The sequence below is a fragment of the Hippopotamus amphibius genome, chromosome 5, assembly GCF_030028045.1.
Source record: "Hippopotamus amphibius kiboko isolate mHipAmp2 chromosome 5, mHipAmp2.hap2, whole genome shotgun sequence".
Taxonomy (NCBI): domain Eukaryota; kingdom Metazoa; phylum Chordata; class Mammalia; order Artiodactyla; family Hippopotamidae; genus Hippopotamus; species Hippopotamus amphibius.
Genome location: NC_080190.1, coordinates 29,990,862 through 30,007,028, shown reverse-complemented (window position 1 = coordinate 30,007,028; position 16,167 = coordinate 29,990,862). Strand labels below are relative to the sequence as shown.

Below are 16,167 nucleotides of genomic sequence, written 5' to 3'. Positions count from 1 at the left end.
TATAAAAAGGCCAAAAAAAAAAAAAAAGAATAAAAAATATCCTTAAAAAATTATGTTGTAAAACTTGTAGATCCCTTAGGGCTAAGATCGTATTTAATAAATCAAAAAAAAAAAAAAAAAAAGAGAGAGAGAGAGAAAGAAAAAAAGAAAAAAAATCCAGAACTGATCCCAGAATGGACCAGTTCAATAGGTATTGATACTACTATTTCTGTTTCCTTAGTGTCTCAGCTGTAAGTGTCCTTCTCCTTGCCTTGCGTTTTTTTTTTTTTTTTGCGTTATTCTGTGACCAGCAGAGGTTCCTTTATTGTTCGTCTGTAAGCCTTGGTGTGTGGGGAGGGAGAGGGTACAGTAGTGGCTCCTTCTCCTGGTAGTGAGTGAGCAGTGGCGCACTGTTGTTTCAGTCAGGCTTGGAGGTGCCTGTTGCAGAGGGCGCTGGTGGCTCAGGCGTACACAGAAAGTCTTAGAGTTGGGCCTCTCTCGGGGTTTTTTCTTTTTGATGCTGGTTTTTTTTTTCTCTCGGCAGCCTCCCTGCTGCTGGCGTTGCAAGGGGTTTTAATCTAGCCCCGCCCGAGCGCCTGAGGGTGCTTGTTATCCCTGAGCGCCTTAGGTGGCCCGCAGGGCGTCTCTCCACTGCCTGTTGCAGAGGCACCGAAAGAGAGGGAGAGGCTATGCGCGGCTCCCCCCCCCCCCCCCCCGCCCAGGAGCCTGCAGCCTCCAGCCGCCATGATGGCCGGGCAGCTCTCAGAGACCGGCACTCCTCTCCGCGGACCTCCTCCATCCTGTCCTCTCGGTCCGTCACCCTACCGGCAACAATGCTTCTCACCCTGAACCAGCTCTCCGGTTCCCACGCTCCCGCTCCTGGACCCTCCGTTCAGCTGCGGATTGATGTCTCGGTCCAGGAACGCTGAGCTGCGCTGTGGAACCTCCGTATGTTTCTCACTCCCTCCCGTCTGCCACAGCTCCCCCACTTCACCCTCTTTGAGCCTTCGTAGATGCCTCCCTACCGGCTATGTCGGGCTCCCCGCAGCCCTTTCTGGTGTCCGAGGCCGTCTGCTGGTGTTCAGCTGGTTCTCTGTGGGAATGACTGTGTCCTTCCATGCATTCCCAATGCATCTGTGGAGAGGGATGCACTCCACGTCTCTCTACTTCGCCGCCATCTTTTTCACCTTAAATGCATTATTCTTAAATATAGTCTAGGGTATATTGTGGAGTCCGTGCTCTTGATTCCTTTCTAGATCCAGAGGGACCAGGGGAGACTGAGGTTCAAACCCTGGCTCCATCTCTTACTAATGGAGCACATGGACATGCTCCTCACACTTTCTAAGTAGGTACCAGTGTCATCTGGGAAACTGGACATGAATTTTGTTGCCCTGGGGAGTTAAGGAAGCAATCTCATATGATTTGATCTAATAGTTTCCTATCTTTGCCTCTTGATTATAGTCAAAAGAGAAAATAAATGAGTTTCTATTATACTATACCAGGAACCAGAAAGTCTTTTGAACAAATAACTTCTATGTTTATTTTGTTAAATCACAGAACAATTGGAGTTAATTTTAATAAAGAATGTAGAGTCTAATAGAATTTTATAACACATTCCCTGTTTGACTGAGGGATAGACATCAGACCTAATTTCCTACCACCTAAGAGAGCGACTGACACTACAGTAACTGATTAATAAATGATACTCATTTAATGAGTCATTTCGCCATCTCTTGTGGAATCTTTCTGAACTAATATATTGGGGTCTGCATAGCTACCAGCAGGCTCTGTATGGTGCTGTTTTCGGTTGGAGTAATAAGGCCCAAGGTGACCGTGGTGGGACACCTGAAAGGACTCTGTCATTCACCAGAATCGCTGGGCTCCTTGTGCCACTGCCCTTTCCTCCCCTCGTTTCTAGGCTTGTTATCCTAGGACAGATGGGGCAAAGAGTTGGAGAACTATTAGATTGAACCAAAACCAAAACAAATATCAACAATTCTTATGGTCCGGCCTACACCAAGTGGTTACTCTTAGTCCCCAGCCTCCTGGGTTCTCCCTCTCTCTAACCACCATGGGCTCTACCAAGATTCCCTGTGTGTCTGCCAGGCCTATGTTTTTGCCTGAAAGAAGCTTGCATCTGAGAAGCTTGCCTCTGAGTAACCCACAGATTCCCTGCACTCTGGCCCAGATCATGACAGTCATCTTCCTGGTGGTTAGATCTGTGTAACGGCAGGAAGGCACCTGGAGTTTATTGGGGTAACAGAGGACAAGGGTCCATGTGGATGTCCCACCTTGAGGGTTGGGGTCTCAATTGAGCTGTTGTTAATTGAGAGCAGAGAGAGGCAGCAGCTTTCTGGAAGGCTTTTTCCTACGCTGTGTCTTTCCTTATGTTTTCCCCATTGGTAGAGTGCCACTCCTAACCCCTAAGGGCTTACAGGTGGGAGAGCCTAGTTCGGGTCCCACTGCGCTGATGGCCAGCCTCTCCAGCCTCAGCTTTGGCCCCAGGTCACTCCAAATTCATAGTGCCTTTCCGGTGAGTACCACACAGTTGAGCACTTCGTTGTCCTCCCACCATTCGATGCACTGGCCTCATTTCCTCCTCCAAGGAGGTATGGGTTGTCTCTTATACTTCTCCTAGCTCCCTTGTAGAGCCTGGCATAGTGCTGGGTACAGAGTAGGCACTAGATTAACTTTGTGGTTTGACTCGTTGGGTTGGTTTCTGAGCCTGAGATGATCCTTAGTCTTCTGGTTTTTCCATAGATCACACAAACCCTGAACTGGCTAGTGAGGATGACATCAGAAGTAGAGACCAACATTGTGGCTGTTGAGCGAGTAAATGAGTACATAAACGTGGAAAATGAGGTAAGGAGGAATCAGAGGGACCCAGGGACAAGGAGGCAAAAAAAAAAAAGCCACTGCTGCGAGAATGCATCTTCACCTTATCTAGAGATTTCACATGGGGTCGTAAAGGTTCTCTGGAAGTTTCCCTTGCTCTAAATGAAGAACCTAATTTCTTGAAACCTAAAATAGGTAATGGTTTGCGAGAAGTCAGGTCTTGGGATGCACCAAGTTAAACGGTGGCTTCATTCTGGAGATGCACAGAGCAACCTGTGGGATAGGATTTCTTTAATTGAATAAGGTACGAACCTTCTGGAAGTACCAGTCAGTCTATTCAATGCAAATGCTCACAGGTGGCTGGGACAGTGCTACCCTGTTCTGTGACATGAGTTCTGTGGAGGGAGTTGTCGCCGTGTAAAGCACTTTTCCTCCTGTCTCTTTGCCAGGCACCATGGGTGACCGATAAGAGGCCTCCAGAAGGCTGGCCCAGCAAAGGGGCCATCCAGTTTAGCAACTACCAAGTACGGTACCGGCCTGAGCTGGATCTGGTACTGAAAGGGATCACTTGTGACATTAAGGGCGCAGAGAAGGTAGGTGGAGCTGAAGAAAAGCCTGGATGAGTCTTTGTGGACGTAGAGGTGGAGAGCAGTGGACTCTGGGCTTTCATTAATCCAATAGAAGTGAGAGGGTGGGGGCACTTCCAATGCCCTGAGGAGGTGTAAGGACATAGCACCACCACCAGAGGGCAGGATATCCACACAGGATCAAACAGACTTACTGAGCCTGTAAGGGCTTTCTTGCTCAGCCCTCCCCTGCCTCTCTGCCCACATCCTCTTCCTGTGGCTAACTGGACTCATTTCTTGTAAGCACCAGGCTTGTAGAGGGGAAGTCAGGAAACACAGGCCTGGGGAAGGAACTGGTGGGAACAACTGTGTGGAGGTTGTCCCTGCAGAGAGAATGGTCTAATTCTCCTTCTGGTCTGCAAAGTCCTGGTATGGTATTCTTGTTCTCTGAGGACTTGGGGTCTGATGCAGGGCTGAAAAAAATGTCTGGGTAACGATGCTTGGGTCCAGGTCAGGCTCTGGTTCTCAGACCTGATGACAGGCCCAATCCTTCCCTTCTCCTTACTTCTAAACAAGGATTTTAAAAAATCTATAATTTCCAAGAATAATTATAAAAAATGTGTCCATTTCCAGCAGTCAGTGTAGTTCTCAGCAAGCAACAATTTAGGAAAGCCATTCTTTTCTGACATCTGGGCACTTTTTTTTCCCACCAAAACCAAAATCGGTTTAACATCTTAGAGATGAAATAGCCAATCCCTGTCCTTTTCCACCAGTGGTTATGAATGCCTCAGACTAAACTGTTGCCCCCAAGAATTACATGGGGAACTAACATGGAAAGGAGCTATATTTACAGATTGGCGTGGTGGGCAGGACAGGAGCTGGGAAATCATCCCTGACAAACAGCCTCTTCAGGATCCTAGAGGCTGCAGGAGGCCACATCACCATTGATGGGGTAGATATTGCTTCCATTGGGCTCCACGACCTCCGAGAGAAGCTGACCATCATCCCCCAGGTGAGCTGTAGGACGTACTCTGTGCAGCTTGTTCTACAGGAAACATGTGCATCTTACTGATGTATGTTCATTTAGCAGTGTCATTCCTGGTGTCTACCTGGGATACCTAAGCTCGTTCCCTAAGACACATTGCTTCCAGAACATACGAAAATAAGTTTTGCATTTTTTTGGTAATATGCTTGTGTGATTCAGTATCTAACCAGTAGGTGGCAGCAACACAACAGAAGTCAAATGGTGAGCAGCTTACTTACCATTTCTACAGCCCATCGTGGTTCGCAGGACCTTTGCAAACCATTAGCAGTTTTGCCACTGAAGCTTGAAACCATTAAGTTTTACTCCCCATTTGATATGGTTAAAAGAGGGGAGGGCATTTGTGGCAATTTTTTTGCTAGTAAGCGGAACGGTTAGTGCATCAGCAAGAAAGTTTTCCCTACAGCTTCCTCTTTGAACCCTCCCCAAACAAGGACTGCCCTGGAGACTGTCAGGGTCTGTGCGTCCTCATCAGAACCTGTCCTCCTCTGTTTACTGCTGCCAAGCCTCTGCGGTGGCTTTGGTTTGTCTGGTGTCTGCTCCCTTTGCTACACTCCAGCCTCCTCAAGAGCATAAGAAATTCTTTTCTTGAAACTGTATGACCCCTTCCCCTGCCTGCCCCCTGATCCCTCCACCTCCACAACATGAGTTTTCATTTGAGGGTGTGGGGCATTCCTCTCATCTTTTTAAGAGATGCGGAGGCAAATTTGGAAATCCGTGAATGAATTTCAGATGAAAAACAGCAAAACCAAGGACTCCCTTTTTTTTTCTCAATGTTTACAATATGTATTTATTTAGTTTTTTTATCCACTTTTTTTATACATCTTTATTGGAGTATAATTGCTTTATAATGTGTTAGTTTCTGCTGTACATCAAAGTGAATCAGCTATATATATACATATATCCCCATATCGCCTCCCTCCCACCCTCTCCAACCCACCCCTCTAGTTTGTCACAAGCTGATCTCCTTGTGCTCTGCAGCCGCTGCCCACTAGCTATCTGTTTTACATTTGGTGGTGTGTATATGCCAAGGACTCCTCTTAATGCTGTGTTTAGCTCCCTGTGTTTAGCTCGAAGCCTTCAGTGGGCAAATCCTGCAGAAGCTTGACCACTAAGTAACTAACCAGCATTCCATCTCTGGCCAGTCCTGCCCACGTTCTTGGCCACAAAGAACTACTGGTTCCTTTTCTGACATTAGCCTCAGTAACTCCCTCGTCCCTTGGCTTTCAGGATCCCATCCTGTTCTCTGGGAGCCTGAGGATGAATCTAGACCCTTTCAACAACTACTCGGATGAGGAGATTTGGAAGGCCTTGGAGCTTGCTCATCTCAGATCTTTTGTGGCCGGCCTGCAAGCTGGGCTGTCCTATGAAGTGACAGAGGGCGGTGACAACCTGAGGTAATGTTTCACAACCCACTTCCCCCACAGGCTGTGAAGGAGGTGAGGGGACCTCTCCTTTTGTTACTCATGCTTGGTGGCACCTGGCATCAAAGAATTTTCACTCTCCAGGTCTAATTCCTAATGTGTAAAACGAACCTGTTGTGAAGATTAAAATAGATGTGAATGTGCTTGGAAACTCTTGAAAACCTTTGTTAGTAAACATACCCTCACAAGACATTACAGATGTGAGCTTGCAGATCCTGCTGTTGTGCAGGTTCTCAGCTGCACTCTGCAATCAGGCCGAACACAATCCCCACGCCTGGTCCAGCCTCAGACAGTCTGATGTAATTGGTATGAGGCACTGACTGGAGGTGGGAGTTCTAACAGATCCCCAGGGGGTTGTTACAGCCACCCCAGTTTGAGAAGCCCTGATCTAAGGAGCACGTGGTACACCATAAACCAGCACAGACTCTTCTGGCTTCACAGTTCTTTTTACCTTTTCAAAGCATTTCTACATACGTTGACACTTCACACTTTCTGCCGGTTAACAGATTGACCTGGCATTTTCCTTACGACAACCTGCTTTTTCCTTCCACACACTGATGGTCAGCTCTCAGTCAAAGCCGGTGGCTCGGGGGCAGGTCTTGCAGCAGCCCCAGTGCCTTCAGAGTGGTGGGCAGGGCGTGGACAGCTGGCAGTTGGAGCTCAGAAAACTCAAGGTTTGGGAGGGGGCGGGGGGTGAAGGGGAAGCTGAGACAAGCGAGAGAGTAGCACAGACATATATATACTACCAACTGTAAAATAGCCAGTGGGAAGTTGTATAACAAAGGGAGTTCAACTCGAGGATGGATGATGCCTTAGAGGACTGGGATGGGGAGGGTGGGGGGGACTCGAGGGGGGGGGGACTCGAGGGAGGGAGGGAATACGGGGATATGTGTATAAAAACAGATGATTGAACTTGGTGAACCCCCCCAAAAATAGTAAATAAATAAATAAAATTTAAAAAAAAAAAAAAAAAGGGAAGGCTCAGTAGCTCAATTAATGAACCAGCTGCTCTGGCTTCACCTGGGAGCTTGCTATAAATGCAGATTCTCAGGCTCTAGTCCTACTATTCGGAATCTGCCCTTTAGCAAGAGTCCCAGGTGATTTGTGCATGAGAAGCACTGCCTAGAAGGTTGTCTTAAGTAGGCTGCATGCTAGAATCACTCAGGAAACTTAAAGTCCCAGTGTCCAGGCTGTACCCCAGACCAGTTGAATCAGGGCCCCAGGTGATTTCAGTGTGTAGCCCAGGGAACACGTGTGAGCCTTGGTAGCTAACACCAGCATGTTTGTTTTCCCTCAGCGACAGATCTAGGAATTAGCAGGACTGACGTAGGTCTTCAGGCCTATTAAAAAGGCCATTCAAACATTCAGTCAACAAATATATATTGAGCACCTACTGGAGATACAGAGGAAAATGCCATAGACACATCCATGCCCTCCTAGCACTTAGGGCGTGATGGAGAAGACGGACCTTGTGTGAGTAAATTCTGTGCAGTAAATGCTGTAGGCGTGCAGGGCCATGTGGGACCCTCTGGCAGGATGTGATAGGAGCCTAAGGATAGAATCACAGCATCCTTCTCTGTCCATGCTAAGAGACACTTAAATGGCATTACCAGTGCCTTGATTTCAGACCTGGGGTGGGGGGGTGTTGAAACTTAAAATTCTCTGATCAGAGATTGGAAATCAATCAGCTTGGGGAGAGTCGGAAGCTGAAAGACAAACTGATGCCTCAGCAACAGATTGTTACTATGAAGTCCAACTGAACCAGGCAGCAGTTGGAAAGAGTTAAGTAAATAGTTTTGCAGTGTCTCTGTTCTTACATTACAGAGAAAAACTGGAAGTTCATCTTGGGTGACTTCTCATCTCCTGCAGAAATTTTCTTACAGAGAATTACAGAACTTTAGTCTAGCCACCCCCTGTTTAATATGTTCCCTAATGGCCACAGCAGGAAAGAACAATTAGCAAATTCCCGAATATTTCCTCCACATCATTTCCCAAAGCTTCTTTATGTAAGTAAGAGGTCCAGCTTTCATTACTGGCTTTTAGCAATTTAAAGTGATCTGCATTTTACAGGCATATTTGAATTCCACATACATTGCATCTCACACCAAGACATCATGTTCATTAGATAGCAACGGTCTCTAATCAAGGCAGAAGGCCTTAAACAAATAATTAGCCCTGAGACTAGAATTACACATTAAAATAACAAATGGATTTGCTAAATGCCATTGGGGCATTCTCCTGCGGTTTCACCCTATATTAATGGTGTCAGGTCAAATACTGCTGAAGTGAACTTGGTGATAGCTGTCTTATTTTGAAATTGTTGTTGGTATACTGAGATATCACTGTAGCTAAATGCAAAGCACTATTCCTGGGCTAGTGTTTTCTAAACTTGTTAAACATGAAAATCTCCTGGGGTGTATTCAAAATACATGTTCCTAGGCTCCTCCCCATTCTAATTGAGAGGGTGGGGCCCAGAAATATGAATTTTTAAAATAAGTACGTGTTGGGTCTTCCAATTAATTGAGAAAGTTTGGAAAACATTGCCCTTGGTAACAATGAGCAGCCAGTGGAGGAGTCTAAGGCATTCGAGGGGAATTTAGGAGTACGGGTTTTGAAAAGTCTGATCTGGAACGTGAAATCTGCTCCCTCCAACCCCCAACCCAGGTTATTCCTTGGTCCTTAGGGGCTAATGCTTGGTTTCTTCCCTTGGTCGCAGCATAGGGCAAAGGCAGCTACTGTGCCTGGCCAGGGCTCTGCTTCGGAAATCCAAGATTCTGATCATGGATGAGGCCACTGCTGCGGTGGATCTAGAGACAGATAACCTCATCCAGATGACCATCCAAACTGAGTTCTCCCACTGCACGACCATCACCATCGCCCACAGGCTGCACACCATCATGGACAGTGACAAGTGAGTGAGAGGACACAGCGTGATAGCCACAGCTTAACTTTGTCAACAGTGATAGTATCTGCCGCGAGATACCTTTGCACAAGGTGTGACCCCCATCATTTTACTGATGAAGGAACAGAGGCTGAGCGATTTCAAGTAACTTGCCCAAAATTATACATCAAGCTAATGAAGGCCAACTGGGTTGACTGTCTTGAAGATAAAATGGGAAACTGTGTGTAATTATTAACCGAGTATAAGGGGTGGAGGCCCAGGCCAGGAGATACTGATCCACAGACTTTCCCAACTAAGCTGGATCTCAGCTGCTCCCCCTGTAAACAGAAGCTTTCTATTCCTTCTAACTCTGACAATCTGACAATTCAAAATGGGGGTAATGTCAGTAATCTTGAAACTGAAGAGACTAGGCTCCCTTTTTTGACCAAGGGGAAGGCTCCCTTTTAAAATCAATGTATCCTTAAACAATGTGTGTCTTTAAAAAAAGGGGAAAAAAACCTACGTAAATAGATTCATACTGCATGTATTCTTATACTGTTTTGTTCACTATTCCACATGGAATCCATCTGTGTTGACGCAGATGGCTGCAGTTCACTCGCTCTCACTGCTTTGTAGCCTGGTGTGAATAAACGTACTGTTACTGAACGGGTCACCTGGACCTGCACAGGTGTCCTAGCCTTGTCTTGGCCAGGGAGGTTCTTTTTCTGCTCAGATTCACACAGCCAATAACAAAACTGATGCTGAGACCGGAACAGCACAAGCCTTATTCAATGGCCAAAAATGGCGAAGTGGGAATTAGTTCGTAAATCAACTTTCTCAACCAGATTCGGGTGACACCATTTATGTAGGAGGCTTGAGGCAGAAGGAAAGGAATTGGAAAGAGTAGGAGGAATATTCATGACTTACCAAGAAGAGGGGTGTGGTTTGGTCTGGAACTGATGCAACCCTCCTTTTCAGTCCTGGTATGGGCTTTTCTTATTGTTGTCATGGCAACTGTCCATATCACGGTGCTCCTGGGTGTGTCATTTATCATGCTAATATATTACAATGAGCACATAAGGAGGCCCAAGGTCTACTGGAAATCAAATCTATCACCTTGGGCCTCATTGGTTCTAACCAGTTCTTGTTTTTCTCTTTGCAGCTTCCTCCTGAAACTTAGATAAAAGCAATTGGTTTCCATTTGAGAGAGGGGCAGGGGTATGATTCTGGAGCAAAAGCCTTGGTAGTAAAACCAAGACTTAGTCGTGGGTATTCTTATGAATGCCAAGGTTTGAGATGCTGCTTTCTAAGACTTCTCTTTCTTTTTTGTTTCAGGGTAATGGTCCTAGACAATGGGAAGATTGTAGAGTATGGCAGCCCTGAAGAACTGCTGAAAAACACTGGCCCCTTTTATTTAATGGCCCAAGAAGCTGGCATTGAGAATACGAACAGCACAGCATTCTGACAGCAAGTCTCACAGGTTAGAGAAGGACTATTTGGATCCTTATTTTTTGTGAATCATATCATACATATAAAAGCATGTATAAAATGTATGTTTTAAAGAGGAATCCTAAGTGAACACTCACGTCCCTGCTCCCCAAGATTTTGTTAGAGTATCAACAGCTACATCAGAACCCCCCAGATGATTCCACTTTGATCATACTGCCTTGCTACCCACCCCCCCCACAAAGAGCACCACCATCCTGATTTTTGTGATTATTCCTTTGCTTTTCATTTTACCACTTTCCTTAAATAACATGTACCTTTTTTTTTAACGTATGTGAATGGCCTGACTCATACTGCATGCAGTCTTCTATGACTTCTTTTGTTCGATATTATGTCTGCGATTCATCTGCGTCAATGCACATCGCGAGGCTGGTGCATTCTCGCTGCTCTGTAGTACGGCAGTGTGCGAGTACCCCATAGTTTATCCAATTTAGGTTGGTTGGCAGTGGGGTTATTTCCAGGGTATGTTGTTTTTCCCTGTATGAACAGTACTGCTATGAACACCCTGGTACATAACTCCTAAAATACATGTGTAAGAATTTCTTTAGGTTTAACGTATAGGATGGGAGGTGTGCACATGTTTAAATGCATATAGTAGGTAATGCCAATTTAAAACATGTTTGTCAATCTGATGAGTATGAATTGGTATCCCCTTGAGGCTTTTAAATGTCTATTTCCCTGGTTACTGTTGAGGTTTCCGTATGTGGTGTCTGCTAGTTCTCGTTCACAGTGCTTTATTTTGTTGGATGCCTTGCGAATGTTTACCTTACGTTGCCCAATCTCCTTGGCATTTTTTAAAAAACTGAAGTATCATTGATTTGCAATATTGTGTTAGCATTTTCCTGTGGACATTCTTTGAGGCCTGAATTGAATCTGAGCTCTCTTAAGAGGAATCATGAAAGCTTCTGCCTGCCACCTGAGGCATTAACCGGAGCCAATTTGAATTAAGTACTCCACTAAGGGGTTTCAAACCTTAGTTAGTGGGACTTCAGACCACAGTCCTGTGCAAGAGCCAGCTTGTGGTTTACAGCATCTCAAGGGAGCTTCTTCCCCTTGACCTAGCGGCAGGTTGGAGATGGATGTGTGGCCTCGTTGACTCTTTCTGCATGGCAGGGTTTATTCTTCACTTACTTGTATACCACAATACAGCCCTTTCAGGTTCAGGTTCATCAGAGGGTCTCCTGTAACGTCTCCATCCTGGCAAGCCTCGACATCCTCTATTATCCACAAAGGTCAAGGTCTCCAGGTTTCAGAAGTCACCCTAAACTTTGACCCTTCTTCTCCCTCCAGGGTTTTTTGTGTCACATTATTTTGGGGTCAGCATATTCCTTAACTCCATTTCAGGGATGCAATTATAAAAGATTTTTATTCATCATTTTAGCTATTTGTTGAATGAGATGCTCAGAGACTTAAACTTCCTAAATGAGGGGCTTATACATCTGCCAGGCAGGATGAGGAAGGGACTTGCTGCCTCCTATTTGCTCTGTTCCCACCAGCATCACTCTAGCAATGTGTGTTTCCCCGCAGTGGTAGTTTTTCCAATACTCACAAAACCAGTGTGGTCTTGCCAGCACCAGCTGAGCAGTGCCCCCTTCTGGGAAGTCTGGGTTTTAGTTTTAGCGATGCCAACCTCTTCCCTTTTGTTCCCTAGGCCCTGATGGTGATGTTTGCTTTTGCACTTGCTAGCTGATACTTGTTTTCCTTTGGCCCTTTCTTCAATGCCTATTTAATGATTCTTTATATTCTGTTAAAATAACCTATGGTTTTTGTCTCCTGACTAACCGAATGGATAGAACCTTGGAGATGATCCAGTTCAAGTCCCTTATTTCTCAGATAAGCACCAGACTGAGAATGGTTACGTGATCTCTAGAGTCAAAACAGAAGTGTTTATGGCAGAGCCAGGACCAGAAACCAATTTCCTGATCTGATCTAAAGAGTTCTTCTTTTTCCTATAATGAGAGAGGGGTTTTGATCTACCTTCTCCTGTGGTTGCAGATGAAGATGGGGAAGTGTTATCTTTTTCTCAGTAGTGATGACTAAGACATCCAGTGAAGGAGGTGGGAACTAAAATTAGCCTGGATGCAAAACTTTGGTGATGACTCCTCCCCTCCAAATCTCCTGTTGGCCCAGGACCTGGTAACCCACTCTACATAATGGACCACTTACAACATGATTGCTCTTTCCTACTTTCCTTCTGAGGTCCTCTTCTTTGCTTATCCTTGAAGCATTAAGGTGTCCCTATGTTTTTGTCTGTGATCCCCCAGTTCCTCTATATTTTCTCCATAATTGATTTCATACACTCTTGTGGTTTCAACTCCTTCACGCACGATTCTCACTTCTAGCTTCTTCCTGTGCTCCAAGTTTAAGATTCATATATTCAGTTGCCTCTGGTATTATCACCTGGATATCCCTCAGGCATCTGACACACAAATCACTCTGAGAGCCCCACCTACTTCCTCCACTCTAAAAAGATTTTTTTGCCTGCACTTTCTAACTCAAGTGGTGACATCACTGTCATTCAGTTCTACAAAATGAAAACCTGTGTATCACTCTCAACTTTTCCTTTTCTTTCCAGATCAATCAGCCACCAAGCCCTTCCAGTTTTCCTTCTGTACCCCTATTGTTTTTGCCATAGTTTAGGTTCTCTTCATCTCCATCCTGGACTAAGGGCATAGGTATCCCTGCTTCCAGTGTTGTCTTCCTCAAATATACCCACCTGTGGCTACCAGACTGATCTATTATGAAAAACTGACCAGGTTACTCTTTTGCTTAAACGCTTCATTCAATAGCAATACAGAATAAAGTTAAAATCCCTTAGTATGGTGTAACAAAGCTCCCTAACATCCAATCTAATCTCATTTCTTCCAACTCCCATACTTCATGTTAAGCTCCAGCAACATTAAAATGCTTTTAGATTCCCACCCCACACAATTACTGTTTGACTCTAGCCCTTTCCTTATCTATCCCCTCTGCTTGGAATCCCATGACTACCTCTAACTCATTAAGACTCAGTAAGAAGTCGTCATCTCCCGAGAGCTTTCCCTGACTCTCTCTCCTCTCAACCCCCAGGCTAGTTTCAGCGGTGTAGTGGATTTTCAATCTTTGGGCAGCTCTGCACATGCAACTCAGTTCTACATGGACTCCTCCAACTTAAAATTCTTGGTGGGAGACCAGGGTGCAGCCCTGTGAGGAGGTTCCATTAATTGGATACACCTGTGCCAGATTTTGATTCAGATGCTGGAAACACAGTCAGGATATCTCTCTGGCAAAGGTGACAGTCACTGTCCATAGGTAGCAGTGGTGTGACTGGCAGCAGCACCCAGTGACACTGTGGTGAGATACTGAACATCATTCCTGGCTTCAAAGACCCATATCTGGCTTTCTATCCTCCCGGAGAGTCGGTGAGCAACCTATCATTATTTGAAAACTTCCTTTCTGCTTAAGTTTACAAGCTGGGGATTGTTGTTTACAACTAAATAATGCTCCCTAGCACACTTGATTTGCTTTTACTGTATTTATTATTTTGTTAGATAATTTTCTGTGTGTGCCTCCCTAAGCTGTGAGCCTCTTGAAAAGAGGAACAACTTCTTACTCTGTTTTCTATCTTCAGTGGCTAGAATATAGTAGGTACTCACTTTTTGGAAAGTTCAAAAAATATTTATTAAAAATACAATGGGGGTACTTCCCTGGTGGCACAGTGGTTAAGAATCCACCTGCCAATGCAGGGGATGCAGGTTCAATCCCTGGTCTGAGAAGATCCCACATGCCACAGAGCAACTAAGCCCTCAAGCCACAACTACTGAAGCCCACGCACCTAGAGCCCAACAAGAGAAGCCACCACACTGAGAAGCCCGCATGCCGCAACTAGAGAAAAGCCTGCACGCAGCAAGGAAGACCCAATGCAGCCAAAATAAATAATTAAATTAAAAAAAATACAGTAGGAAAAATGTATGCCAAGAGTACAGCAACAGGATTGAAGACGACAAAGTAACTCCAACAGGAAGAGTAAATATAGCAATCAGACCTAATTTTTTTGCTGGCTAATTTTGTAAAAGTATCTTTTGAAACACCCTCTGAAGAAATTTGTTCCTTTTAGGTAACAGAAATGAATACATTTAATTACAAATGCACTCTGATTATGACTTTACCTAAAAATTAGCAAACAATATTGTGCAAAAACCATATTTAACTAACTATGTGGATTTAGTCTTCCACATAAATTAAATACTAAACTGATTTTTGAAAGGCTTCGTATTGTTTGAAGACTAAACAAAAGTTGTAAAAATGCCTGAAAAAATTGGCTGTAAGAAGCACTCCATTTTCATAGTATTCCTTTTTACTTCATAGCATTCCTTTTTACTTCGTATGCAAGTAATTGGTTATGCTGTAGAATTTAACAAGTTACAGTGTAAAAAGCAACAACTTAGGAAAGAAGTAGAAAAAAGGGTAAAAAAAAAGTATATAGTATTTCTCTTAAGACTACTTTAGTTCTCACTGAATTAAAAACAACAACAACAAAAAACTAGACTAATAGCGCTTTCTTCAACTCTAACAGTCAAGTCCTTGGTTGACACACTGGTAATCTCCTGAAAGGATAGTCACCTTGGTCCTCACCATGGTAGCCATCTGGCTATTCTGCCTGGTAACCGCTGTCACTGATTTCAAATCCACTTGTCCCGGGCTGTCGGAGCAGCAGCCTTTGGAACGTTTATTTGCTCCTCAAGCCCACAGCCACTTGTTCCTCACTGGGAAACAACCTTGTTGATATCCATCTGTAAAGACTGTCGAGTTGTCCTCTGGTTGTACCTCTGAGCACAGATGTCTCCCCTGGTACCTCGTGCTAACACCCTTGCTTGCTGGCTCCTTTGTTCACTTGCAGTAAATTGTGATCTGGTTTGTCAGGGTTCACATTCTGGCATCATAAAGATGCTTCACAGTTCCATAAATATCTGCTGGACTGATGCGCTTATTAGTTCGAATCTGTAAACCAATTCTACTTTGGCTAGCTTTCCATTTTCCTTCATCAAAACGTCTGATTTTTCTGCATACTTGGCTTCAGTGTTAATGGTTGAACAGAATCCTTTTGTTTTAGTGGGACCTAGAGTTAGGGATACAGTATAAGGGCCAAATCTGGCCTGCTGTTTTTATAAATAAAGTTTTTTTGAAACACAACCATGCTTGTTTCTCTGTTGTCTATCCTGCTTTTGTGTTACAATGGCAGAGTTGAGTTGTGACAGACTTTATGGCCTGGAAAGCCTAAAGTATGTACTATCTGGCCTTTTATGGAAAAGGTTTGCCAATTCCCGCTCCAGAAGCAACAGCATAGTCTGGACTGGATCATGTTTCCATTCTCAGAAAGACAATTTGCCTCAAAAATGTCATGTGGCTCCATGCCTGCAGTAGGTAGAATAATGGTCCCCAAAGATGTCTATGTCTGAATCCTCAAAGCCTTGATGATTTACCTTACATAGCTAAAGGAAATTCACAGATGTGATTAAGGATATTGAGATGGGAGATTATCCAAGTGGGCCCAGTGTGATTACAAGGATCCTTATAAGTCAGGAGGGTCAGAGTTAGAATGAGGATGATGTGGTGACAGAAACAGAGACATCTGAAGATGCTATGCTGCTGGCTTTGAAGATGGAGGAAGGGCCCACAAGCCAAGAAACACAGGCAGTTTCTAGAAGCTGGAAAAGGCAGGGAAACAGATTCTCCCCTGTAGCCTCTGTAAATAACCGGCCCTACCAACCTTGACTTCAGCCCAGTGAGACTGATTTCAAATTTCTTAACTCCAGAATCATAAGATAATAAGTTTCTATTGTTTTAGGCTACTAAATTAGTGGTAATTTGTTAAAGCAGCAACGGGAAACTAATATAATACCATAAGCCCAAGTAGTTCTGATAAAATTGCCAATATTCTCCAACTGAAGTCAG

At 44.6% G+C, this 16,167-nt stretch overlaps 1 protein-coding gene across 3 annotated transcripts in view; it reads left to right on the top strand.

The window, feature by feature from the left end:
* Positions 1 to 16,167, top strand: part of ABCC2 (ATP binding cassette subfamily C member 2) — an 88,433-nt gene that overhangs the window by 61,169 nt on the left and 11,097 nt on the right. For 2 of the 3 annotated variants that reach the window (XM_057737165.1, XM_057737166.1), the window contains 6 exons: positions 2,740 to 2,841; positions 3,264 to 3,407; positions 4,234 to 4,392; positions 5,653 to 5,819; positions 8,563 to 8,757; positions 10,063 to 15,399. In XM_057737165.1, coding sequence (XP_057593148.1) covers positions 2,740 to 2,841; positions 3,264 to 3,407; positions 4,234 to 4,392; positions 5,653 to 5,819; positions 8,563 to 8,757; positions 10,063 to 10,192 — 897 coding nt within the window. In that variant the 3' untranslated portion in view covers positions 10,193 to 15,399. Of the gene's footprint in view, positions 1 to 2,739; positions 2,842 to 3,263; positions 3,408 to 4,233; positions 4,393 to 5,652; positions 5,820 to 8,562; positions 8,758 to 10,062; positions 15,400 to 16,167 lie in introns of those variants that run through there. The other variant, XM_057737167.1, reaches the window with a different exon arrangement.